Below are 26,284 nucleotides of genomic sequence, written 5' to 3'. Positions count from 1 at the left end.
ATGTTAGTAAATTGGGACTGGCCACATTACACTGTTCTGGTCCATGAGACATAAGAAGACCTATTCTAGGGGTTGTGGAAAGTAGAAAGAAGCCTTATAGGAAAGTTTATGCTTTCTTTATGAAAGGAACGAAGAAGCTGGTTTTCCTCGAATAGAAATTCAGTCAAGCTACACAGCCATTTTGTAAATGTGAGGGAGAGGCCAGGGGAATTGCAAAGATGTTGACCCTGGCACTGTGAAACTGCTGAGCCAATGCTAGCAACTGCCTGTTTCTAGATTTGTTATTTAGTGAAAAAAATAAACCCCTAATTTTGGGGGCCATTATGCCTGGATTTTCTGTCACACGCATGTGAATGCTATCCTAACTGAAAGAATATATATGTCAAGTAACAACTTCAAATGTTAATAATGATTATTTTTGAGTGGTCAAATTGCTTGGTTTTTATTTTGCTTTTTATAGTTAAAATTTTAAGAGTAATATGTATCAGGAAAAAGTTAAAACTCAGGTATCAGACATATGGCATAGTGTAACTTTTAAAAGACATATATAATTGACTCTAGAGTGAGAGGTGAGGGGTGCTGACCCCCACACAGTTGAAAGTCCAAGTATGACTTATGACTCCCCCAAAACTTAGCTACTAGTAGCCTACTATTGACAGGAAGCCTTACCCATAAAATGAACAGTCGATCAACACACTTTGTATGTTACATGTATTATATACTGTATTCTCACAATGAAGTAAGCTAGAGAAAAGAGAATGTTAAGAAAATCATAAGGAAGAGCAAATACATTTACAGTGCTGTACAGTACTTATCAAAAAAAAAAAAAAATCTGTGTATCAGCAGACCTGCAAGTTCAAACTCGTGTTGTTCTGGCATGACGCGGGCCAGGGCCGGGAGTCAGAAAACCAGTGGGTGGCCCAGCTTGCTGACAACGAGTTATAACCTGGCCTAGTGGTGGAAGTCAAATTCCATTCCCTCATACATAAAATGAAAACAGGAGCTCCTGAAAATGTGCAACAGGGTTTTTGAGTATGTGCTGCAGACCCCTTTGGCAGTCTGGTGAAGCCAGTGGACCACTTCTCAAAACAATGTTTTTAATCACATAAAATACATTAGATTATAAGGAAAACCAATTATCCTAAAGTAGTCTACTACAATATTAAAACTCTAATTTGTGAACTAACAGTATATATGCAACATACGCAATAAAAAGATCTAACAGCGGGTCTAATGACCACCATAATTCTGAGGCAGCAATGAGCATGGCCGACACTGAAGTTCTCGGAAACTGTGATGTGGTATGAAATTAGCTGACTTCTATTGGTGCAAAGGTCTAATACGACTGTGTCTGATGCCCACATTCATAACTGAAGGAAATGATAAATTTCAATTAGAGGTCAGTGAAAATCCATGGTCCCCTGAATTCTTAAAGGTCCCTTTGGAGGAGTGAACCCCAGGCTAAGACCTTTCCCTTAGATGCCCTATTAGGTGCTCTTCCAACTCTCAGTCTATGAGTCCATGAAAAATTAGGATCTTTCACCTAAATTTCAATATTATCTACTCAATGAATGTTAACAGATTGGTTTTTTATAGTTATTTCGGAAAGAAAATAATCCAGGTGATTAGTGTGTATGTGTCTTTGATGAGGGTCATTCTTTACGCTTAATGCTGCTAGAAAGCAAACAAAGGGACATTTTTTTAATATTAAAGAGGGAAAATGAAAAGACATACTCAGTAAAGCATTCAAAAATAGTAAGCCAAACAATGATGTGCCCCACGTCCCCCCAACGTGTGCCTGGGGAGTGGAGAATGGTTGGGCCGCTCCGTCAGATCAAAGCCTTGGCTCCCTTGGCTCCTCAGCAACACCCTCTGGCTCACTGGGCCCCTGCCTCCCTGCAGCCCAGGGCCCACGGTCTGCTCAGAGTGCAAACCTTTCTTAAACATACAGAATCAGGCCGGTTCCATTTTACCTGCAAGAAGCAGCACCACCACCCCCCCGTGCCCCGCCCCCGCCGTGCACACTTAGAATATGAAAAGGGTTTGGTCGTTGGCTGCTTAAAACAGTTGGCCACAAGATCTCTTGCCTTTATTGTTGTTCCAAACAACAGACAATCCATGCGTCTCACAATCTTCAACCAGTTCTTGCTACCGATGAGTGAAAACCCTTCCTGAAACAAAACAATTAAGCACAATTAGCTATAGAAGCAAAAAGGGACATTAAGAATAGCTCTGGTGCAGCTGCCTCCTATTAGAAAGTTGTACATTTATTCTGAAACTTAGCACAGTAGAAATGGCTCAATTTCACCCACTGTCAAGGATGACCCTTCCAGTAAGTCCCCGAGCCGAGTGCTCTTCCCACCTGATCCACAGTAAGAGTCTCAGCTTTTATTGCTTGATCTTTTCATATTGAAAATCAATAAAATATTAAAGATAGTAAAGGTCCACAGTCATAGTTGCTATAAAATACATTTCTAGGATTTGCCAAAATACTAGCTTGTATTCCTGAAAGGTAAGGGTTTCCAATGTACTAATTTATTAGCTTATCTGACACATCTCTAACTACACAGCGGGAGTTCTCTTCATGAGAATCTTATTTTCAGATTCCTATGAATGGAAAAATTGAAGCAACTTGTTCTTGGATGCTGAATGTCTTTCTTCATCTCAGTCTGAAAAAAAAAAAAAACCCCAAAAAGGCAAAGAGGGCAGTAGAGGGCACACTAGTCTCAGAAGAGAGACAGCAGTTAGAGCCTAATGGTAAAAGAGGAACTTTTTTCTGTAGCTTATTAATAATAAAGTAAATAGAATTGACTGTTTTAACAACTGTGTTCACTCATAAGCTCCAATTATGTTGTCACTGGATTTCCTCGGTTAGGAAGCCCGTTAAGTGACAATGTGTTCAGCATTCAGTAAAACTGATCCCGGGAACAGAACAACTGGCCGTATGCAAATCCTGCCTGCCCCCTGGTGGGCTCCCTTGTCTCCCCTGTACTGTTCTGGAGCCGAGCCACAGCCAGGGGAGGCTGCTGGAGGGATCTGGGAAGAATCGGGAAAAACTCCAACAATTAGAAAACAGAAGAAAATGTCGTCCCTTATAAATACAAACCCTCATGGCGTCTCTCTTCCTAAATCTGTATACACAGAAACCACAACTTCCAGAGAAATTTAGAGCCTGGGAAAACTGGGTGTTAATTCCTCAGCATTTTCATTTAAAAAAGAAAGAAAGAGTCACTTCTAAAATGCTGATTCTAAGAGTTTCATCATTAATAGTAAGGGTTTTTTTTTTTTTAATGAAAAAAGAAGTTAGGCAAACCATCTGTGATTTCTTCTTAAAACTCTCAGAATTAGCAAAAAGAAATGCATTCACTATTACATCCCAAACATGTATGTAGTGTAAAATGGCAGTATACAAAGACCCTGGCACTCACACACATTGCTGGTGGAAGCACAAACTGGTACAACTCTTTTTTTTTTTTTTTAAGTAGGCTCCCTGCTGGGCTTGAACCCACACCCAATGCGGGTCTTGAACCCACAACCCTGAGATCAAGACCTGAGCGGAAATCAAGAGTCAGATGCTTAACCGACTGAGCCACCCAGGTGCCCCCAAACTGGTACAACTCCTATGGAGGATAATTTGGCAGGATCAACATTACAAATGCAATACTCTTTAACCTGGCAACTCCCATCCTGGGAATTCACTTCACGGATCTACCTGCACATGTGCGAAGTGATGCAACGACAGGGTTAAGGATTTCTCTATTTTTAATAGTAAAAGACTGGAAACAACTCAAGCATACATCAACAGTGGACTGGTTAAATAAAATACGGTACTCTTTACAACAGTATCCAACTGTAAGAAATATTAAATGTTGTTCAGGAGAAATATAATTTGAGCCACATATGTAATTTTCAATTTTCTAATAGCCACATTTTAAAAATAAAAAGCAGTTGGTAAAATCTTAATATTTAACTTCTATGTCAGAAACATTGTTATTTCAACATGTAAACACTGTAAAACATTAAGGTAGTATCAAAACAGAGAATGTAAACTAAGTCTCTGACCCCCACCTACACCACATCTCAATTTGGACACTATTTTTGATGGTTCAAGTGAAATGTCATTCCACCAAAACAATGACATTTAATGGGAACATAAGTTACACTGCTGCCATTTTAAAATCTAACTTTAAGTTAAATTTAAACTTCTGGTTTTTAGTCCCCCAGCCACATTCCGAGTGCCCAGCAGCCATGCATGACCGGCCCATTGCTACCTTCTCAGACAGGGTTCTGTATTGATCTCCATGGTATATTTTTCCACAAAAAGCAAGCTACAGAGCAATGTCCATAATATGCCACCTTCTGTATAAGAAAGGGAGGAAACATGCAATGTATATACTTATTATTTGCTTGTATTTACATTAAAAAGAAACTGGAAAGATTAGTACACATGAGACTAAAAAAAAAATAGCTATCTGTAGGGAGTGGGAGGAACAGTGCAGATGGAGGCAGGGGCTGGAGGAAGATTTTTTACTCTGTCTTTTTATGTTGCTTTGAGTTTTGAACCACATAAGCCTGTTCCACATACATATGGGAATCTCTGTGAAAACAAGGGTACCCATTCCACTATGGCAAAAACTCAAGGAAGACGTGGAAGTGGAACCTAAAGAAATGGTAAGTCCATGGGAACTCTGTACTATCCTTACAACCTTTCTTGCATATCCGAAACTATTCTAGAATAAAAAGTTGATTAAAAAAGGAAAGAAATGAATGGCTCTTGGCCCTGGTCGGATCTCACCTCTTCCTGTCTCTAGTCCAGCTTGGGCTCTACAGGACATCTCCGCTGGACAGCTCCACAGATCTCTCTGTGTGCGCATGCCCGGCTGCATCCAGACAGCTGTCCTCCACAGACACTGTCGCTCCTACGCGGTGCTGCCTCAGTGATTGGCGTCACGCACACTCACCCGACACCCAAGTGATCACCAGGCATCATGCTCAACTCCTCCTTTCCTCACTCCTCCCTCAACACCATGAAATCATGAAATCTTCAAGTCTCAGAGATCCCACGCCCAAACAGCTTCTCCACCTGACCATTCTCCCCACGTACACGGCCACTGCTACAACAGACCCCCGCCATTTGTCCCCAGAATCCCTGCACTATCCTTGGAACTGGCCCCCCTTCCTCCAGGCCTAATTTCTCCATCCATCTGTGCTACCACCAGAGCAGCCTTTATAAAACAAAAATGGGATGAAGTCATTCCCTTTCGATGCCACCATCTCATCATCTCTCCCTCACCTCCTGTAAGAAACACCTGCGGGATAGAGTTCAAATTCCCTGATGCATATAAATTTCTCACATTTGGCTTCTCTGCCTTTCATGCATGATTATTTCCTTCGACTCTCATACAAATGCTGTATTAGAGCTTTATGAAACTCCTGCAGTTCTGAAAACGTGCCATGCTCCTCACACCTGGATTTTGTTGTACAGCCCATTCCTGAAATGGCTTCCTTTTTCACTGATTTTTGAAAACCCAGCTTTATCTCAACCATTCCCTACAAGACAAAGTTGGCTGACCTCTCAGAATTCTGTGCTCTCACAGATCTTGTACTTATCTCCTAACTGGCTACATTTCATAGAGTGAGGAAGAATCCCTGGGCAGGCAAGGCAGGTTCTAGAATGTGTCTTATTACCCCCCTGGAAGCCCCAGCAACTAGCACAATGTTTAGCAAATACTACTGGATCTGTCCCAGCAGCCATTCCATTTAGGACTCTGTGCAGTGGCCACATGGATAAAGGTATGGCCTCCTTCCTGACAGCATCTCTCTCTCTCTCTCTAAGATTATATTTATTTATTTGACAGAGAGCAAGAGAGCACAAGCAGGGGGAGCGGGAGAGGGAGAAGTAGGCTCCCTGCTCAGCAGGGAGTCCAATGAGGAGCTCGATGTGGGCTCAATCCTAGGCCCCTGGGATCATGACCCCAGCCGAAGGCAGAGGCTTCACCGACTGAGCCCCCCAGGCGCCCCTGACAGCATCTTATTTGAGCCATGTTAGGGCTCTTCCTCATCAATTTGTCCAAACCATTTTGCCTTAGAACTCTGTATATCTCTTCTCTCTGCCTCTTTCCCAGACATTTTTGCCTAATTAACCTCCAATCACTGTTTATTTCATTCCTAATCTCACTTGGGTCATCCTATTAGACTTCCCCGCAGCGCTCACAGCATCCGTCACAGTCGTGTAACTGCAGTGTTGTTTGCTTTACATCTGTTTTCCCCTTGACTGTAAGCCCTATGCAGGCAGGGGCTATGTTCGTTTTGCTCACTACTGTATATATGCCACCTATTATAGTGTTTGACACTAGCAGATGCTTCAATAAGTTTTCAAGTGAATGAAAGAATGAAGCTCTTTATTAAAATTAACAGAGTATTTCATGGTAGTACTTCTTGGGAACACTGAGACCCATACATTTATTACCTGTCCAGTGATGCAGAACATCTTACTTTTATTTGACTTATTCCAATTTTGTTGAAGATTCAGAAAGAGCTTTTTCATCCTAATGTTTTGGGATTTAGTAAAGAAGCCTCTGTACCTAACCACTTGTCATTAATATATTCCGAGATTTTAGTAACTCATCTCCCTGTCTCTGAAAATCCACTTCTTTGAATCTCCTTTAAGGCTTTCCCATCTGGTGAAGTTGGGTTAGCTCAACTGACGGCTCCTTAAGCAGCCTCTGCTGACTGTCTCAGATAGTGAAGCAGCCCTGTTCTGTACACCTACAGCACACAGTACAAGCTGCTACTAAAGACTCACTTACCATCCCTGAGCTCCTACTATGGCCGAGGACTGTGCTACACGTTAAAAAAAAAAGACACAGGAGCTGCCCAAGGGCAGGGAAGAATCCATCAGAATCACCCAGGAGCTCTCCGCCTCGTGCTCAGGATACTGTTCCCTCACCTGGTCAAAGATCACTGCTGCTGACAAGAGTCTGCCATATCTCTTCAAAGTGCGGGGATGGAAAATGGTTGGGAATTAACAGTATGCGGTAGAAAGGGGAAAAGAGGGATACCCTGGAAAATACCAAATTTGCCATCAATCCAGAGAATAGGAGCCAAGAAGTTATGTCTTGGATAGAGGCATGTGGAAGCTAAGGGGAGAGAGACTTTCAAGTAGCAAATAGTCGAGGGTCTCAGGTGATGCACAGGGATGGAGTGCAAATAAGACCTATAAAGTGCACAGAATCAGCGGGTGGGAGGTGCTAGACACTACCACGTCTGTGTATGCGTCTGTCATTCTACCTCACTCTCCTCCTACATCCCACTTTATTGCAAACTCCATGACAGCAAGAACTGTGTTGCATCCATCTTTGTACCTTGCATGTCTGTTGAAAAAAAAAAAGGAGTGCCACAGCAACTTCTTTCATGATGCATCTCTCTAAAGGCAAGGGCAACAAAAGCAAAAATGAACTTTTGGGACTTCATCAAGATAAAAAGCTTTTGCACAGCAAAGGAAACAGTCAACAAAAATAAGAGGCAATCCACGGAATGGGAGAATATATTTGCAAATGACATTTCGGACAAGATCTATAAAGAACTTCTCAAACTCAATACCCCAAAAACAAATAATCCAGTCAAGAAATGGGCAGAAGACATGAACAGACACTTCTCCAAAGAAGACATACAAATGGCTAACAGACACATGAAAAGGTGTTCAAAATCACTAGCCATCAGGGAAATTCAAATCAAAACCACAATGAGATACCACCTCACACCAGTTAGAATGGCAAAAATTAACAAGGCAGGAAACAAGTGTTGGCGTGGATGTGGAGAAAGGGGAACCCTCTTACACTGTTGGTGGGAATGCAAGCTGGTACAGCCACTCTGGAAAACAGTATGGAGGTTCCTCAAGACGTTAAAAATAGAGCTACCCTGCGACCCACCAATTGCACTACTAGGTATTTACCGCAAAGATACAGATGTAGAGAAAAGAAGGGGCATAGGCACCCCAATGTTCATAGCAGCAATGTCCACAATAGTCAAACTGTGGAAGGAGCCGAGATGCCCTTCAACAGATGAATGGATAAAGAAGATGTGGTCCATATATACAGTGGAATATTACTCAGCCATCAGAAAGGATGAATACCCACCATTTGCACTGACATGGACGGAACTGCAAGGAATTATGCTAAGTGAAATAAGTCAAGCAGAGAAAGACAATTATCATTTGGTCACTCATATATGGAACATAAGGAATAGAATGGAGGAACATAAGGAATAGAATGGAGGACCATAGGGGAGGGGAGGGAAAACTGAAGGGGAAGAAATCAGAGAGGGAGAAAAACCATGAGAGACTCTGGACTCCAGGAAACAAACTGAGGGTTACAGAAGGGAGGAGGGAAGGGGGAGGGGTAACTGGGTGATGGGTATTAAGGAGGGCACGTGTTGTGATGAGAACTGGGTGTTATACGCAACTAATGAGTCACTGAACACGACATCAAAAACTTATGTACTATATGCTGGCTAACATAGATAGATAGATAGATAGATAGATAGATAGATAGATAGATAGATAGGCAGAGTGCCAATTTCTGACCCCCACCCCACCATGTCCTCTGATCACACTGTGGCCCATCCCCTCCTGCTGTCCAGCTCCACACAGTCTCCCTGAGGTGCAGTGGCACAAATGCCACACGATTCCAAGGGGCCCCACACGACACTTTCATATATATATAAACAGAGCCACAAGCTTTGGTTTTCAAGTATTGTAAATTACAAAGTTCATTTCTAGATTTTAGCTATCCACATTCTCCTTGGCCTCTGTTATTACAAATAATTAACAGTTACCAGAAAGGAAGCCATCAAAAGAAGGGGGGAAAGGACCTAAATAAATGGATGCAGAGATTAGAGGTAAACAATTTGATATCTAAGAATGGTGAAAAAAAAATTGCCTTATGCCCTCACCCTAACCAAGCTGTTTCCCTTGCTGCCGATTCGATCACTGAACTAGTTTCTTTAGTGCTTCAGACACCTCTCAGGTGTGAGCAGGCAAGCCAGGAGGGCATCACAGGGGTTGTTGGCGTTTAGCTAGGCAAATAAGCTTTCAAACCATGCCAGATAGGATAAGTGCTGTGAAGAAACAAAGAATTTTGCTTTTATGGAAATAACAATTAAAAAATGCTCACACCTGCTACAAATACCCTGATTCAGAGGAAAACAGCAGAGGAGAATATGGTTACAAAAATAACTCAGTGACTAACCATTAGACAACCCACCCAGTCCCCAAGCCCAGAACATTCAAAGGGCTTCTTGATGAATGTGAGGTGTTCAGGTGCCAGCTGATTTATTTAAAAACTAGATCCTGTCTTAAGTTTCAGGGTTGTGTTTCTGACTCACTTTCCCTGGAGCTCAGAGTTTGTGAGGTTCAAATTACACTGAAAGTAAGAAAAAATATCCATGATAAAAGAGCTGCTACAGAATATGAAGATAACAATGTGCACAGAGAAGAAAGCAAGCAAAAGAACTGGGATTTTTAAAAATTAAAAATTCAATAATCATAACCAATTGTTATTAAGCAAAAAGATAAAAAACATAGCTGGTTTGGGGTGCCTGGGTGGCTCAGTTGGTTAAGCATATGACTTTGGCTCAGGTCATGATCTCAGGGTCCTGGGATGGAGCCCTGAGTCAATCCCCCGAGTCGAGCCCCCCCACCCCAATCGGGCTCCGCGCTCAGTGGGTTGTCTGCTTCTCCCTCTCCTTCAGCCCTTCCCCCGCTTGTGTTCTTGCTCTCTCTCTCTCAGATAATTAACAATCTTTAAAAAAAAAAAAACAGCTGGTTTGAGGATTACATTTTTAAAATTATTTTTAAATTCAAATATAATTAACATACAGTGTTACATTCATTTTAGGTATGCAATATGATTCAACAATTCTAGACATTACTCGGTGCCCATCAAGATAAAGTGTACTCTTCAAAGATAAACTCAAAATGGATGAAAGACCTCAATGTGAGACAGGAATCCATCAAAACCCTAGAGGAGAACATAGGCAGTAACCTCTTTGACACTGGCCACAGCAACTTCTTTCAAGATACATCTCCAAAGGCAAGTGAAACAAAAGCAAAAGTGAACTTTTGGGACTTCATCAAAATAAAAAGCTTCTGCACAGCAGAGGAAACAGTCAACAAAACAAAGAGGCAACCCACAGAATGGGAGAAGATATTTGCAAATGACACTACAGACAAAGGGCTGATACCCAAGATCTATAAAGAACTTCTCAAACTCAACACCCCAAAAAACAAGTCAAAAAATGGACAGAAGACATGAACAGACACTTCTCCAAAGAAGACATACAAATGGCTAACAGACACATGAAAAAATGTTCATTATCATTAGCCATCAGGGAAATTTGAATCAAAACCCCACTGAGATACCTACCACCTTACACCAGTTAGAATGGCAAAAATTGACAAGGAAAGAAACAACAAATGTTGGAGAGGTTGTGGAGAAAGGGGAACCCTCTTACACTGTTGGTGGGAATGTAAGTTGGTACAGCCACTTTGGAAAACAGTGTGGAGGTTCCTCAAAAAATTAAAAATAGAGCTACCCTATGACCCAGCAACTGCCCTATTGGGTGTTTACCCCAAAGACACAGATGTAGTGAAAAGAAGGGCCATATGCATCCCAATGTTCATAGCAGCAATGTCCAAAATAGCCAAACTGTGAAAGAGTCGAGATGCCCTTCAACAGACAAATGGATAAAGAAGATGTGGTCCATATCTACAATGGAACATTACTCAGCCATCAGAATGGATGAATACCCAACTTTCACATCAACATGGATGGGACTGGAGGAGATTATGCTAAGTGAAATAAGTCAAGCAGAGAAAGTCCATTATCCTATGGTTTCACTTATTTGTAGAACATAAGGAATAGCATGGAGGACATTAGGAGAAGGAAGGGGAAAATGAAGGGGGGGGAATCGGAGGGAGAGATGAACCATGAGAGACTATGGACTCTGAGAAACAAACTGAGGGTTTTAGAGGGTAGGGGGGTGGGGGGGGGTTAGCCCGGTGATGGGTATTGAGGAGGGTAGGTATCGCATGGAGCACTGGGTGTTATACTCAAACAATGAATCAAGGAATACTACATCAAAAACTAATGATGTACTGTATGGTGACTAACATAGTAAAATAAAATTAAATTAAAAAAAAAGATAAAGTGTACTCTTAATCCCCTTAATCTGTTTCACCCATCCCCCACCCACCTCCCCTTTGGTGACCATCAGTTTCTGCTCCATATTTAAGAGTGTGTTTTTGCCTTTTGTTTTGTTTCTTAGTGGAAACATATGAGTGTTTCTTAGTTTCACTTATATGTTTCTTATGTGGAAACATATGAGTGAAAGTATATGGTATCTGTCTTTCTCTGACTTACTTATTTCACTTAGCATTATAACCTCTAGGTCCATCCATGTTGCAAATGGCAAGATCTCATTTTTCTTTATGGCTGAATAAGACTCCATTGTATATACACACCCCATCTTCTTTATCCACTCATCAGTCAATGGACATCTGGACTGTCTCCATAATTTGGCTATTGTAAATAATGCTGCAATAAGCATAACCTGCATTTATCTTTTCAAATTACTGTTTTCGTATTCTTTGGGTAAATACCCAGTAGAGGACTTAGTGGGTTTTATATTAATTCTATTTTTAATTTTTTGATAAATCTCTATACTGTCTTCTGTAGTGGCTACAGTAGTTTGCATTCCCACCATCAGTGCACGAGGGTTCCTTTTTCTCCACATCCTCACCAATACTTGTTTCCTGTGTTTTATTTTAGCTATTCTGATAGGTATAAGGTGATGTCTCCTTGTGCTTTTGATTTGCATTTCCCTCATGATGAATGATGTTGAGCATCTTTTCATGTGTCTTTTGGCCATCTATACATCTTCTTTGGAGAAATGTCTGTTCATGTCTTCTACCCATTTTTAATTGGATTATTTCGGTTTTCTGGTGTTGAGTTGTATAAGTTCCTTATATATTTTGCATACTAACCCCTTATCGGTTTATCATTCCAAATATCTTCTCCCATTCTGTAGACTGCCTTTTAGTTTTGTTGATTGTTTCCTTCACTGCACAGAAGCTTTTTATTTTGATGTAGTCCCAATAGTTTAATTTTGCTTTTGTTTCCATGGATGCAGAAAAACACTGTTATAGCCAATGTCAGAAAAATTACTGCCTTTGCTCTCTTTTAGGATTTTTATGGCTTCAGGTCTCACATTCAGGTCTTTAATCCGTTTCGAGTTTATTGCTGTGTATTGGTCCAGTTACATTCTTTTGCATGTAGCTCTCCAGTTTTCCTAACACCATTTGTTAGACAGATGGTCTTTTTCCCAATGCATATTCTTGCCTTTGTCCTAGATTAACTGACCATAAAAGCATGGGTTTATTTCTGGGCTCTCTAGTCTATACCATTGATCTGTGTCTATTTTTGTGCCAGTATCACACTGTTTCGATTACTATAGCTTTTGTAGTGTATCTTGAAATCTGGGACTGTGATACCTCCAGCTTTGTTCTTGTTCAAGATTGCTTTGGCTCTCTGGGGCCTTTTATGGCTCCATACAAATTAGGATTATTTGTTCTAGTTCTGTGAAAAATGCTGTTGGCATTTTGATAGGGATTGCATTAAATGTGTAGATTGCTTCGGATAGTATAGACATTTTAATAATATTTTTTTTCTCCCAATCCAGAGCATGGAATATCTTTCCATTTGTCTGTGTCACCTTCAATACCTTTCATCGATGTTCTATAGTTGTCAGAGTACAGGTCTTTCACCTCTTTGGTTAATTTTATTCCTAGGCAGTTTATTATCTTTGGTGCAATTGTAAATGGAATTGTTTTTTAGTTTCTCTTTCTGCTGCTTCATTATTAGTGTATAGAAATGCAGTGAAGTTCTGTATATTGATTTTGTATCCTGCAAACTTACTGAGTTCATTTATCAGTTCTAGTAGTTTTTTGGTGGAGTCTTTAGGGTTATCTACAGATAGTGTCATGTCATCTGTAAATAGTGATAGTTTTACTTCATCCTTATCAATGTGGATGCCTTTTATTCCTTTTCTTGTCTGACTGCTGTGGCCAGGACTTCTAGTACTATGTCAAATAAAAACAGTGAGAGTGGACATCCCTGTCTTGTTCCTGAACTTAAGAGAACAGCTCTCAGTTTTTTACCACTGAGTATGTTAGCTGTGAATTTTTCATAGATGGCCTTTATTATGTTGAGGTAAGTTCCATCTAAAACTACTTTGTTGAGAGCTTTTGTCATGAACGGATGTTGTACTTTGTCAAATGCCTTTTCTTCATCTTTTGAAATGATCATATGGTTTTTGTCCTTTCTCTTGTTGATATGATGCATGTAGATTGATTTGCAAATACTGAATCACCCTTGCATTCTAGGAATAAATCCCACTTTCACTTTCAATCTGCAGTTGTCTTTAAGTCTGAAATAAGTCTCTTATAGACAGCATACAGATGGGTCTTGCTTTTTTATCCATTCCGTTACCCTTTATCTTTTGATTGGAGCATTTAGTTCATTTACATTCAAAGTAATTTATTGATAGGTGCATATTTATTGCCATTCTGTTACTTGTTTTATAGTTGTTTTTGTAATTTTTCTCTGTTCCTTTCTTCTCTTACCCTCTTCTCTCACAGTTTGCTGCTTTTCTTTAGTGATATATTTGTATTCCTTTCTCTGTATTTTTTGCCTATTACTGGTTTTTTATTTGAAATTACCATTAGATTTATATGTAACATCTTATGCATATAGCAGTCTATATTAAGTTGATAGTTAAGTTTGAACCCATTCTAAAAGCACTTAATTTTTATTCCTCTCCCCCCTCAAAACCCCACATTTTAGGTATATGGTGTCATACTTTATGTCCTTTTATTTTGTGAATTTCCTAATTTTTTTTGGCATACTTAATTTTACTGCTTTTGTGCATCCTCCTTTTTTTACTCCTGCTTATGGTCTTTCCTTTCGATTCAAAGAATCTCCCTTACCATATCTTGTAAGGCTGGTTTCGTGGCGATGAATTCCTTTAACTTTTATTTTTCTGGAAACTCTTTACTTCTCTTTCTGTTCTAAATGATAGCATTGCTGAGTAGAGATTCTTGGTTGCATTTTTTTTTTCTTTTAGCACTTTGACTATATCATGCCACTCCCTTCTGGCCTGCAAAGCTGTTGAAAAATCAGCTGATAGCTTTATGGGGTTATCCCCTGTATGTAACTGTCTTCTTTTCTCTTGCTGCTTTTAAAATTCTCTATCACTACTTTCTGCCATTTTAATTACTATGTGTCTTGGTGTGGACCTCCCTCGGTTGATTTTGCTGGGGGCTCTCTATGCCTCATGGATCTAGAGTTCTGTTTCCATTCCCAGATTTAAGAAGTTTTCAGCTATTATTTCTTCAAATAAATTTTCTGCCCCATTTTCTCTCTTTTCTCCTGAGGGAATCCCTATAATGTAAATGTTATTATGCTTGATGGTGTCACTGAGTTCTTTTAGTCTCTTTTTTCTTATTGTTCTTTTGTCTTTCTCTTGTTCAGCTTGACTGCTTTCCATTACTCTATGCTCCAGGCTGCTGACCCACTCTGCCTCCCCTAGGCTACTATCCATTTCCTCTCATGTAGTTTTAATTTCGGTTATTGAGTTCTTCATCTCTGACTGGTTCTTTTTTAGGTCTTATATCTCTTTGTTGTGGATCTCACGGAGGTCTTCCAGTCTTTTCTCAAGTCCAGTGAGAATCTTTATGATCGTTAAGTTCTCTACCAGGCATAGGACTTATCTCCATTTTGTTTTGCTCTCTTGCTGCGCTTCTGTCCTATTCTTTCACTTGGGACGTATTCCTCTGTCTCCTCATTTTGCCTAACGCTTGTTTCTGTGTGTTAGGAAAGCCAGCTATGTTTTCTGCTTTTTTTTTTTAAGATTTTTTTATTTATTTGACAGAGTGAGACACAGAGAGAGAGGGAACACAAGCAGGGGGAGTGGGAGAGGGAGAAGCAGACTCCCCACGGAGCAGGGAGCCCGATGCGGGGCTCGAACCCAGGACCCTGGGACCATGACCTGAACCGAAGGCAGACGCTCAACCGACTGAGCCACCTGGGCATCACTTCTGCTCTTGAAAGTAGTGGCCTTGGGGGCCTGGCTGTCTTAGTCAGTGAAGTGTGAATCCCTTCATCTTGGGGTTATGAGTTTGAGCCCCATGTTGGGTGTGGATATTAAAATCTTTTTTTTTTTTAAAGAAAGAAAGAACCTAGTGGCCTTATGAAGAAGAGGTCCTATAGTGCCCTGCGGTGCAATGTTCCCTGTTTACCAGAACCTGGCACTTCAGGGGTGCCTCCTATGTGTGTTGCATGTGCCCTACTGTTATGGCTAAGCTGCTGCTTTTGACTTCAGTCCAGTCATCTGCAATGGCCAATCGGGGGATGCCTTGGGCTTGAGTTAGGTCAGACCAGGCATCTTTCAGAGGCGCTCTCTCTATGTTGTCCCCTGAGAAGCTTTCACTGGTGGGCAGAGCTTGTAGTCAGACATCTGCCCCCAGCATACCGCTGGGGCCATTTTTAAACTGGTGTGTACTGTATGTTGGTTATCTTCCCCTCTCTCCAGGGCAGGAGTCACTTTGGAATGGTGTTAGTCCCTGTCAGGGCTGCTTGCACACTGCCCTGCTTGTGACACCATTCTGGATGGACTTCTGCCAAGGACAGGTTGGAGGAGGCAGGCCTGCAGAAGAGCAAGGGGGCAGGACATGCTATTAGCAAACTATGTGGAGAGTGTTCAGGCTGCACTGGTTCCCACATATATCCATGCATCTAGGCTGAGGGACAGGAGGGAAATAGCACCACCAACTCTTTTGTTCTTAGAGAAGTCTCCTAAAGATCCCTGTCCCTCCAGCACACGTTCTGAGATTAGTAAATAAATCTCTCTCCCATACACCCCAGGTGTTTCTCGAACTGCTGCTTCTATGCTGTATCTCAGCAGAGCTGTTTGTTGTGCTGTCTCTTTAATGGTGGGAATTCAGTTTCCTATTGCCCTCTGGTTCTCCAAGAGCCAATCCTGTTGATTTTTAAAGTTCCAGGTGTTAAGCCCCACCAATAGTCAGAACTCACAAAGTTAAGCCCCTCTGGATTTCAAAGCCAAATGTTATGGGAGTTCATCTTCCCAGTTCAGGTCCTTGCGCCTGGGGTGCCTGATGTGGGGTCCTCCTCTCCCCTCTCTGTGCCAGCGGCATCCCTCCCTCCTACAGACAGTCTCACAGGTCAGTTTTGTCCACAGCTGCATCTCCACCCTTCCTACCCTTTTCAATGTGGCCTCTTTTCTCTACGTTTAGAGAAGTTTTGGGGTCGTTTTCTGGGTTATTTAGAGACGTGGGTGTTATCTAGGTATAGCCATGGGATGAGGTAAGCTTAGAACCCTCCTACTCTGCCCTACACACCCTACTCCTGGAAATCCCTCTATTTTCAGTTGTTTGAGGAACCCCATACTGTTTTCCATAGTGGCTGCAGCAGTTCATATTCCTTGATGATTAAGACTTTTATCTTAGATTTGAATGTGGATATTTCCCCGACATTCAGAAATATACAATATTGTGCCTGCAGAAGAAATAATTGTCTTATTTGGAAGGAACTCCACATTTAGCATGAAGATAAACCACATCCTGTCTCAGACGGAGACAACTCAAGCGAACATGACCATTCTGTAACTTACTTTATATTTTTTTAAGATTTTATTTATTTGTCAGAGAGAGAGGGAGAGAGAGAGAGAGACAGAGAGCAAGCACAAGCAGGGGGAGCTGGAGGCCGAGGGAGAAGCAGGCTCCCCACGTAGAAAGGAGCCTGATGTGGGACTCAATCCCAGGACCCTGGGATCATGACCTGAGCCAAAGGCAGCCGCTTAACCAACTGAGCCACCCAGGCGCCCCTGTAACTTACTTCAGAGTTATATTTTTCCTGATTTACAAGAGATATAAACAGTTTGCTTTCATGCTGAAACACAGGCTGTTTGGAAGGCATATGGTAAATAAAAATTAATGAATAATGTCAACAAAATAGGGATTACTATGGTTTGAAATCTCTAATGTCTACAAATCAGATATGCATGAAGAGTCACAATTTGTTCCAAACATATTTATGAAAGAGCTATTATGTACCAGGTTATGTGCCAGGTCCTAAGATTATTAGTACTAGAGATCAAAGTCAAATAAGGCATGGCCCCAGCCCTAAGGACTCATAGTCGAGGGGAAATCAAACAATCATTTAACAGTAACAATCAATGTAATAAATCCCATGTTTCTGCAGAAGCACAGAAAAGAGGCATTACATTACAAGGCCCAGAGGACACAGCCCTTGAATCAATTTTTTAAAAAACTAAACACTACATCAAAAAGTTATGATGTACTATATGCTGGTTAACTGAACATAATAAAAATAAATGGTTAAAAAAATAAAAACTTATTTTTAAATAATTGATTTACATCTATAATGTAGATTTTCAGACATTCACAAAAGTAGAGGAAACAGTAAAATAGTATGATGAACCATATGCACCCACCTTCCAGTTACAATTTTCATAACATGGCCAATCTTATTATCATTTATACTCACACCCAATAACCCCCACTCCTCAGATTATTCTGAGACAACTCTGGACATCCGTAAATATTTCTCAATGTATCTCTAAAAGCTAAGGACTCCTCTTAAAACATAACCACAAAACCATTATCATGCCTTTTAAAATGAACAATTCTTTAGTATCAAATATCTTTGTCAGTGTTCAGATTTCTCTATTTTTTACGTCGTTTCTAAAAAAGATTTTTAAGTAACCTCTACACCCAACATGGGGCTAAAACTCACAAGCCCAAGATCAAGAGTTGCATGCTTTGCCAACTGAGCCAGCCAGGTGCTCCCCTTTTTTTTGAACAGGGATCCAAATAAGATTCATATATTGTGATAATTGGTATGTTTAAATCTCTTTCAAACTACTGGTTCTTCCTTTCATCTCTTCTTTTCTCTTACATTTTTTTGTTGAAGAAACTGGGTCATTAGTCCTCTAGATCAGGGATCAGCAAATTCTTTTCTGTGAAGGGACAGTGAGTAAATATTTTAGGCTTTAGAGATTTTACAGTCTCTGTTACAACTCAACTCTGCCACTGTAGAATGAAAGTGGCCACAGACAACATATAAAAAAAATGAACATGGCTATGTTCTAACAAAACTTCATTTGCGGACACTGAAATTTGTATTTTATTTTTTAAAAAGATTTTTATTTATTTGTCAGAGAGAGAGAGCACAAGCAGGTGAAGCAGCAGGCAGAGGGAGAAGCAGGCTCCCCGCTGAGCAAGGAGCCTGACATGGGACTCGATCCCAGGACCCTGGGATCATGACCTGAGCTGAAGGCAGATGCTTAACTGACTGAGCCACATAGGCGTCCCTGAAATTTGAATTTTATATAATTTTCACAACTCATGATTTTTTCAACCATTTAAAAATATAAAACCCGTTCATAGTTCATAAGCCATGGAAAAACAGGCAATGGGCCAGATCTGTCCCATGGGCCAGTTTGCCAATCCCTATTTTAGAGTTATCCTCACTAAATTTTGTTATTGTATCCCCATTGTGTCTTTTACTATGTACTCTCGTAATTGGTAGAATGGCAGTCAGCTCAATAAGCTTGATCAGACTGATGTTGGACTTTTTTCTTCAGATTTTGTGAGACTACTTTAGATGGCAGTATGTGATTCTATAGGAATGTCTTTTCATCCAAAGTGAAGTTAGCAGCCACTGACCATCACTGCCCAGACCCATTTATTTCATCAGTAGTTGCAAAGTGATGTGTTAGTTTTTCATTCATTCTTTATTCATTTATGAGCTGGAACACATTGACAAAGAGAAACTCTGCCTCATCAACTACTTTGTTACTCTAGATAAAAAAATAGAAAAGGCAGGATAAATGCTTGCTTCTTTTATTTGCCAGCTTTCAAAATAATGAGGTGCTTCCCTCATTTACTCCAATAACAACAACGAGGGGATTTTTTTTTTTTAAGTATCATTTGAAACTCACAAATTTAAATATATTTGCTATTGAAATTAACTGCAGTTCTTGATTCTCAAACTGTCTCTCTTTGGCTAGTGAGAACGTTTTCAAGTTGATGCCTGAGTCCTGACATACCCTTAGTTCTCAAGGTATCATAAGCTAGGCTGCCTCCCTGTTTCTTCCTGCACAAATGATACCACACAGCTCTTCAGCTTTCAGTGATGTAGCCTCCCCCACTCATATCTGGAGGGTCACGGAAACACCTAGTCACCTAGTTTTGTTGTAGCTGTTAACCACGGGTCTTTGGCTTTGTAGTACTATTTGATCTATTATTTTTTTTAAAGATTTTATTTATTTATTTGACAGAGAGAGACACAGCAAGAGAGGGAACACAAGCAGGGGGAGTGGGAGAGGGAGAAGCAGGCTTCCCGCGGAGCAGGGAGCCCGATGCGGGGCTCGATCCCAGGACCCTGGGATCAGGACCTGGGCTGAAGGCAGACGCTTAATGACTGAGTCACCCAAGTGCCCCTTATTTGATCTATTTTTATGGGGTGATTTGAGGAGATTCAAAAGTTAGGTTGCCATTTCTGACCAAGAAGGTATAAGAGAGTCAAAAATTATACTCCTGTTATAAACAACTAGAAAACTGGACAAACTATTAGCAATAGCTATTTTTAGACAATGGGAAGCAGGTAGTACAAGTACTGTGATATCTGATAAAAGGGTAACAAATGAACTGAACCCTAAATAAATGGAGGGACATACATGTTCATAGATCGCATTATGATACTGTTAAGATTCAATTACTTTCAAGTTGATCTACAGATATAGTGAAATCCCAATTAAAATCTTGCAGAAATTTTTAGAAATTAGCAAGCTGATTCTATGATTCATATAGAAATGCAAAGGACCTAGCCTAGCTAAAGTAGCTTGAAAACAAAGTTGGAAGACTTATATCACCAGTTTCAAGAGTATTGTAAGATTAGAGTGATCAAGACAGTATGGTTTTGGCATAAGATTAAGCATACAGATACAGGTCACAGAACAGAGTCCAGAGCCAGACCCTCACATACATGGGCAAATGATTTCAATAAAAGTGCCACAATAACTCAATGAAGAACGTACTGGGACAACAAAATTATCCATTTGGGGGAAAAAAAACAATAAACCTTGATCCTTACCCTCATTCTACACACAAAAAATAACTGAAAATAAATCAGAAGCCTAAACATACTAGCTAAAACTATAAAACTTCTAAAATAAAACATAGTAGAGAATCCTTTGCAAGCTTGGGGCAGGCAAAGATTTCTTACATAGGACACAAAAAGTATAAACCATAGAAGAATCAACAGTTCATAAATCAGACTTTTGAAAATTTTAAATCTTTAGCTCTTTGAAAGACAATGTTAAGAAGATGAAAAAGTAAGACCCATACTGGGAGAAAATATTCACAACACACGCATCTGACAAAGGACTGAAATCCACAATGAATGAATATATATATATCTACAAAATACATATTTATATATAGATATATATGACAGCTTTCATATATGTTCATATACATATAAATATAATATATATATATTTCACCCTCTTACAGACAACTCAATAGGCAAAAGATTTGAACAGAGACTTCTCAAAGGAAGATACAGTAATGACCAATAAACACATTAAAAGATATTCAACACCATTATCAGAGAAATGTAAATTAAAATCTCAAGATACCAGTACATACCCATTAGGTTGGCTAAAATTAAAAAGACTGGGCAAATACCAAGTGTTGCCAAGGATATGGAGCAATTGGAATACTCATGCATTGCTGATCAATGTATAATAGCACAACTACTTTGGCAAAAAGTTTGGCAGTGTCTTATAACGTTTTCTTATACCACTTATCATACCATCTGGCAATTTCACTCTTAGGAATCTACCCAAGGGAAATGAAAATATGTGTCTCTACAAAAACCTGTACACTAATGTTCATAACAGCTTTAATCATAATAGCCTCACTACTAGAAACAACTCAAACGTCCATGAACATGTACTGGATGAACAATTTGTAGAATATTCATGCACTGGAATACAACTCAGAAACAAGAGAGAATGAGCTACAGGTGCAAGCAATAACATGGGTGAATCTCAAAAGCATACTGACTGAAAAAACTAAACATGTAAAAGTTCATGCTATATGATTCTGATTATATGGAAATCTGGAAAATACAAATTTAATCTATACTAACAGAAAACAGAGCTGAAGCTATCTAGGGTTAGATGTGGGGGAACATTTACAGGAAGGGGCATCTTTTTGAGGGTAATAAAGATAGTTTACATATTGACTGTGGTGGGGGAAGTTATCCAAATGCCTTTTATTGTATATAATGGGTGGGGAGACTGTGCTGCCAAAACCTTCCAAGAATCCTAGACTGACTTTTGAGAAACAAGTTTAAGTTATTGGGTAAAGAAGCAGGTGGTATAAAACATGTTAAGGCAGAGAAGCAAGAAATAACAGGACATGATTCAGGAAGTGCAAACTGTTCCATATATGGTGGAATATATGGCAGTGCAAGAGAGGAAGCTGGAGAGAGAGGTAGATTCTTTGAAAAGGGCCTTTTCTGCTAAGCTAAAAAGTTTGTATCTATCAAAACGATCATATAATTTTTCAATATTCTGTCAATGTGGTGAAATATGTTGATTTTTTTTAAGATTTTGTTTATTTATTTGACAGAGAGACACAGCAAGATAGGGAACACAAGCAGGGGGAGCAGGAGAGGGAGAAGCAGGCTTCCCGTCAAGTAAGGAGCCCAATCAGGGGCTCGATCCCACAATCCTGGGATCATGACCCAAGCCGAAGGCAGACGCTTAATGACTGAGCCACCCAGGTGCCCCAAATACGTTGATTTTTTTTACATTAGAAAAAAATATATATTTTAGAGACTTCTCTCCAAATATGTAGAAAGTTACCTCACTCTTTTAATAACTGCATTATTTTTTTGTAGCATTCCATGATTCATTATTTGCGTATAACACCCAGTGCTCCATGCAGAACGTGCCCTCTTTAATACCCATCACCAGACTAACCCTCCCCACTAGAACCCGCAGTTTGTTTTTCAGAGTCCATAGTCTCTCATGGTTCATCTCCCCCTCCTTCCCCCCCCATTCTTCCCCTCCTTTTTTTTTTTTAACATATATTATTTGTTTCAGAAGTAAAGATCTGTGATTCAACAGTCTTGCGTGATTCACAGCGCTCACCATAGCACATACCTCCCCTATCACCCAGCTGCCCCATCCCTCCCACCCCCCACCACTCCAGCAACCCTCAGTTTGTTTCCTGAGATTAAGAATTCCTCATATCAGTGAGGTCATATGATGCATGTCTTTCTCTGATTGACTTATTTCACTCAGCATAACACCCTCCAGTTCCATCCACGCCGTTGCAAATGGCAAGATCTCATTCCTTTTGATGGCTGTATAATATTCCATTGTGTGTGTGTGTGTGTGTGTGTGTGTGTATATATACACACCACTTCTTCTTTATCGATTCATCTGTCAATGGACATCTTGGCTCCTTCCACAGTTTGGCTATTCTGGACATTGCTGCTATAAACATTGGGTGTATGTACCCCTTCGGATCCCTACATTTGTATCTTTGGGGTAAATACCCAGTAGTGCAACTGCTGGATCGTATGGTAGCTCTATTTTCAACTTTTTGAGGAAACTTCATACTGTTGTCCAGAGTGGCTGCACCAGCTTGCATTCCCACCAACAGTGTAGGAGGGTTCCCCTTTCTCCACATCCCTGCCAACATCTGTCGTTTCCTGACTTAATTTTAGCCATTCTGACTGGTGTGAGGTGGTATCTCATTGAGGTTTTGATTTGGATTTCCCTGATGCCAAGCGATGTTGAGCACTTTTTCATGTGTCTGTTGGCCATTTGGATGTCTTCTTTGGAAAAATGTCTGTTCATGTCTTCTGCCCATTTCTTGATTGGATCATTTGTTCTTTGGGTGTTAAGTTTAAGAAGTTTTTTTTTTTTTTTGTAAAGATTTTATTTATTTATTTCACAAAGATAGCGAGAGCAGGAACACAAGCAGCAGCAGTGGGAGAGGGAGAGCAGGCTTCCAGCTGAGGAGGGAGCCCAATGTGGGATGCGATCCCAGGACCCTGGGATCATGACCTGACCCGAAGGCAGAAACTTAATGACTGAGCCACCCAGGCGCCCGAGTTTAAGAAGTTCTTTATAGATTTTTGGATACTAGCCCTTTATCTGATATGTCATTTGCAAATATCTTCTCCCATTCTGTTAGTTATCTTTTGGTTTTGTTGACTGTTTCTTTTGCTGTGCAAAAGTTTTTATCTTGATGAGGTCCCAATAGTTCATTTTTGCCCTTGCTTCCCTTGCCTTTGGCGATGTTTCTAGGAAGACGTTGCTGTGGCTGAGGTCGAAGAGGTTGCTGCCTGTGTCCTCCTTTAGGATTTTGATGGACTCCTGTCTCACATTTAGGTCTTTCAACCATTTGGAGTCTATTTTTGTGTGTGGTGTAAGGAAATCGTCCAGCTTCATTCTTCTGCATGTGGCTGTCCAATTTTCCCAACACCATTTGTTGAAGAGACTTTTTTCCATTGGACATTCTTTCCTGCTTTGTCAAAGATGAGTTGACCATAGAGTTGAGGGTCCATTTCTGGGCTCTCTATTCTGTTCCATTGATCTATTTGTCTGTTTTTGTGTCAGTACCATATTGTCTTGAAGATTACAGCTTTGTAATAGAGCTTGAAGTGTGGAATTGTGATGTCACCAGCTTTGCTTTTCTTTCTCAACATTCCTCTGGCTATTTGGGGTCCTTTCTGGTTCCATACAAATTTTAGGATTATTTGTTCCATTTCTTTGAAAAAAGTGGATGGTATTTTGATGGGGATTGCGTTGAATGTGTAGATTGCTCTAGGTAGCATTGACATCTTCACAATATTTGTTCTTCCAATCCATGAGCATGGAACGTTTTTCCATTTCTTTGTATCTTCCTCAAATTCTTTCATGAATATTTTATAGTTTTCTGAGTACAGATTCTTTGCCTCTTTGGTTAGATTTATTCCTAGGTATCTGATAGTTTTGGGTGCAATTGTAAATGGGATCGACTCCTTCTCTTTCTTCTGTCTTGTTGTTGGTGTATAGGAATGCCACTAATTTCTGTGCATTGATTTTATATCCTGCGACTTTACTGAATTCCTGTATGAGTTCTAGCAGTTTTGGGGTGGAGTCTTTTGGGTTTTCCACATAAAGTAACATATCATCTGCAAACAGTGAGAGTTTGACTTCTTCTTTGCCAATTTGGATGCCTTTTATTTCTTTTTGTTGTCTGATGACTGTGGCTAGGACTTCTAATACTATGTTGAATAGCGGTGGTGATAGTGGACATCCCTGCCATGTTCCTGACCTTAGGGGGAAAGCTCTGTTTTTTCTCCATTGAGAATGATATTCGCTGTGGGTTTTTCATGGCTGGATTTTATGATATTGAGGTATGTACCCTCTATCCCTATACTCTGAAGAGTTCTGATCAAGAAAGGATGCTGTACTTTGTCAAATGCTTTTTCTGCATCTATTGAGAGGACCATATGATTCTTGTTCTTTCTTTAATTAATGTACTGTATCACACTGATTGATTTGCAGATGTTGAACCAACCATGCAGCCCAGGGATAAATCCCACTTGGTCATGGTGAATAATCCTTTTAATGTACTGTTGGATCCTACTGGCTAGTATTTTGGTGAGAATTTTTGCATCCATGTTCATCGAGGATATTGGTCTGTAATTCTCCTTTTGGATGGGGTCTTTGACTGGTTTTGGGATCAAGGTAATGGTGGCCTCATAAAACAAGTTTGGAAGTTTTCCTTCCATTTCTATTTTTTGGAACAGTTTCAGGAGAATAGGTATTAATTCTTCTTTAAGTATTTGGTAGAATTCCCCTGAGAAGCCATCTGGCCCTGGGCTTTTGTTTGTTGGGAGATTTTTGATGACTGCTTCAATTTCCTTAGTGGTTATAGGTCTGTTCAGGTTTTCTATTTCTTCCTGGTTCAGTTTTGGTAGTTGATAGATCTCTAGGAATACATCCATTTCTTCCAGATTACCTAATTTGCTGGCATACAGTTGCTCATAATATGTTCTTATAATTGTTCATATTTCTTTGGTGTTGGTTGTGATCTCTCCTCTTTCATTCATGATTTTGTTGATTTGGGTCATTTCTCTTTTCTTTTTGTAAGTCTGGCCAGGGGTTTATCAATCTTGTTAATTCTTTCAAAGAACCAGCTCCTAGTTTCGTGGATCTGTTCTACTGTTCTTTTGGTTTCTATTTCATTGATTTCTGCTCTGATCTTTATTATTTCTCTTCTCCTGCTGGGTTTAGGCTTTATTTGCTGTTTTTTTCTCCAGCTCCTTTAGGTGTAGGGTTAGGTTGTATATTTGAGACCTTTCTTGTTTCTTGAGATAGGCTTGTATTGCTATATACTTTCCTCTTAGGACTGCCTTTGCCGTATCCCAAAGATTTTGAACAGTTGTGTTTTCATTTTCATTGGTTTCCATGAATTTTTTAAATTCTTCTTTAATTTCCTGGTTGACCCATTCATTCTTTAGTAGGATGCTCTTTAGCCTCCATGTATTTGAGTTTTCCTACTTTCCTCTTGTGATTGAGTTCTAGTTTCAAAGCATTGTGGTCTGAAAATATGCAGGGAATGATCCCAATCTTTTGGTACCAGCTGAGACCTGATTTGTGACCTAGGATGTGATCTATTCTGGAGAATGTTCCATGGCACTAGAGAAGAATGTGTATTCTGTTGCTTTGGGATGGAATGTTCTGAATATGTCTGTGAAGTTCATTTGGTCCAGTGTGTCATTTAAAGTCTTTATTTCCTTGTTGATCTTTTGCTTAGATGATCTGCCCATTTCAGTGAGGGGGGTGTTAAAGTCCCCCACTATTACTGTATTGTTGTCAATGTGTTTCTTCGCTTTTGTTATTAACTGCCTTATATAACTGGCTGCTCCCATGTTAGGGGCATAGATATTTACAACTGTTAGATCTTCTTGTTGGATAGACCCTTTAAGTAGGATATAGTGTCCTTCCTCATCTCTTATTACAGTCTTTGGTTTAAAATCTAATTTGTCTGATATAAGGATTGCCACCCCAGCTTTCTTTTGGTGTCCATTAGCATGGTAAATGGTTTTCC

At 40.1% G+C, this 26,284-nt stretch overlaps 1 protein-coding gene across 2 annotated transcripts in view; it reads right to left on the bottom strand.

The window, feature by feature from the left end:
- REC114 (REC114 meiotic recombination protein) overlaps nt 1–26,284 on the bottom strand; it is a 106,833-nt gene that overhangs the window by 13,526 nt on the left and 67,023 nt on the right. The window contains exon 3 of one of the 2 annotated variants that reach the window (XM_028100113.2): nt 2,088–2,171. The exons of the other annotated variant lie outside the window; for it this stretch is intronic. Coding sequence (XP_027955914.2) covers nt 2,088–2,171 — 84 coding nt within the window. The remainder of the gene's footprint in view (nt 1–2,087; nt 2,172–26,284) is intronic. 2 annotated transcript variants of the gene reach the window in all.

Source organism: Eumetopias jubatus, unplaced genomic scaffold (genome assembly GCF_037043125.1).
Source record: "Eumetopias jubatus isolate StellerSeaLion01/CBP00866 unplaced genomic scaffold, mEumJub1_p1.0 scaffold_7, whole genome shotgun sequence".
Taxonomy (NCBI): Eukaryota; Metazoa; Chordata; class Mammalia; order Carnivora; family Otariidae; genus Eumetopias; species Eumetopias jubatus.
Note: the sequence above shows the minus strand (reverse complement) of the source record. Positions and strands in the feature narration are given on the sequence as shown.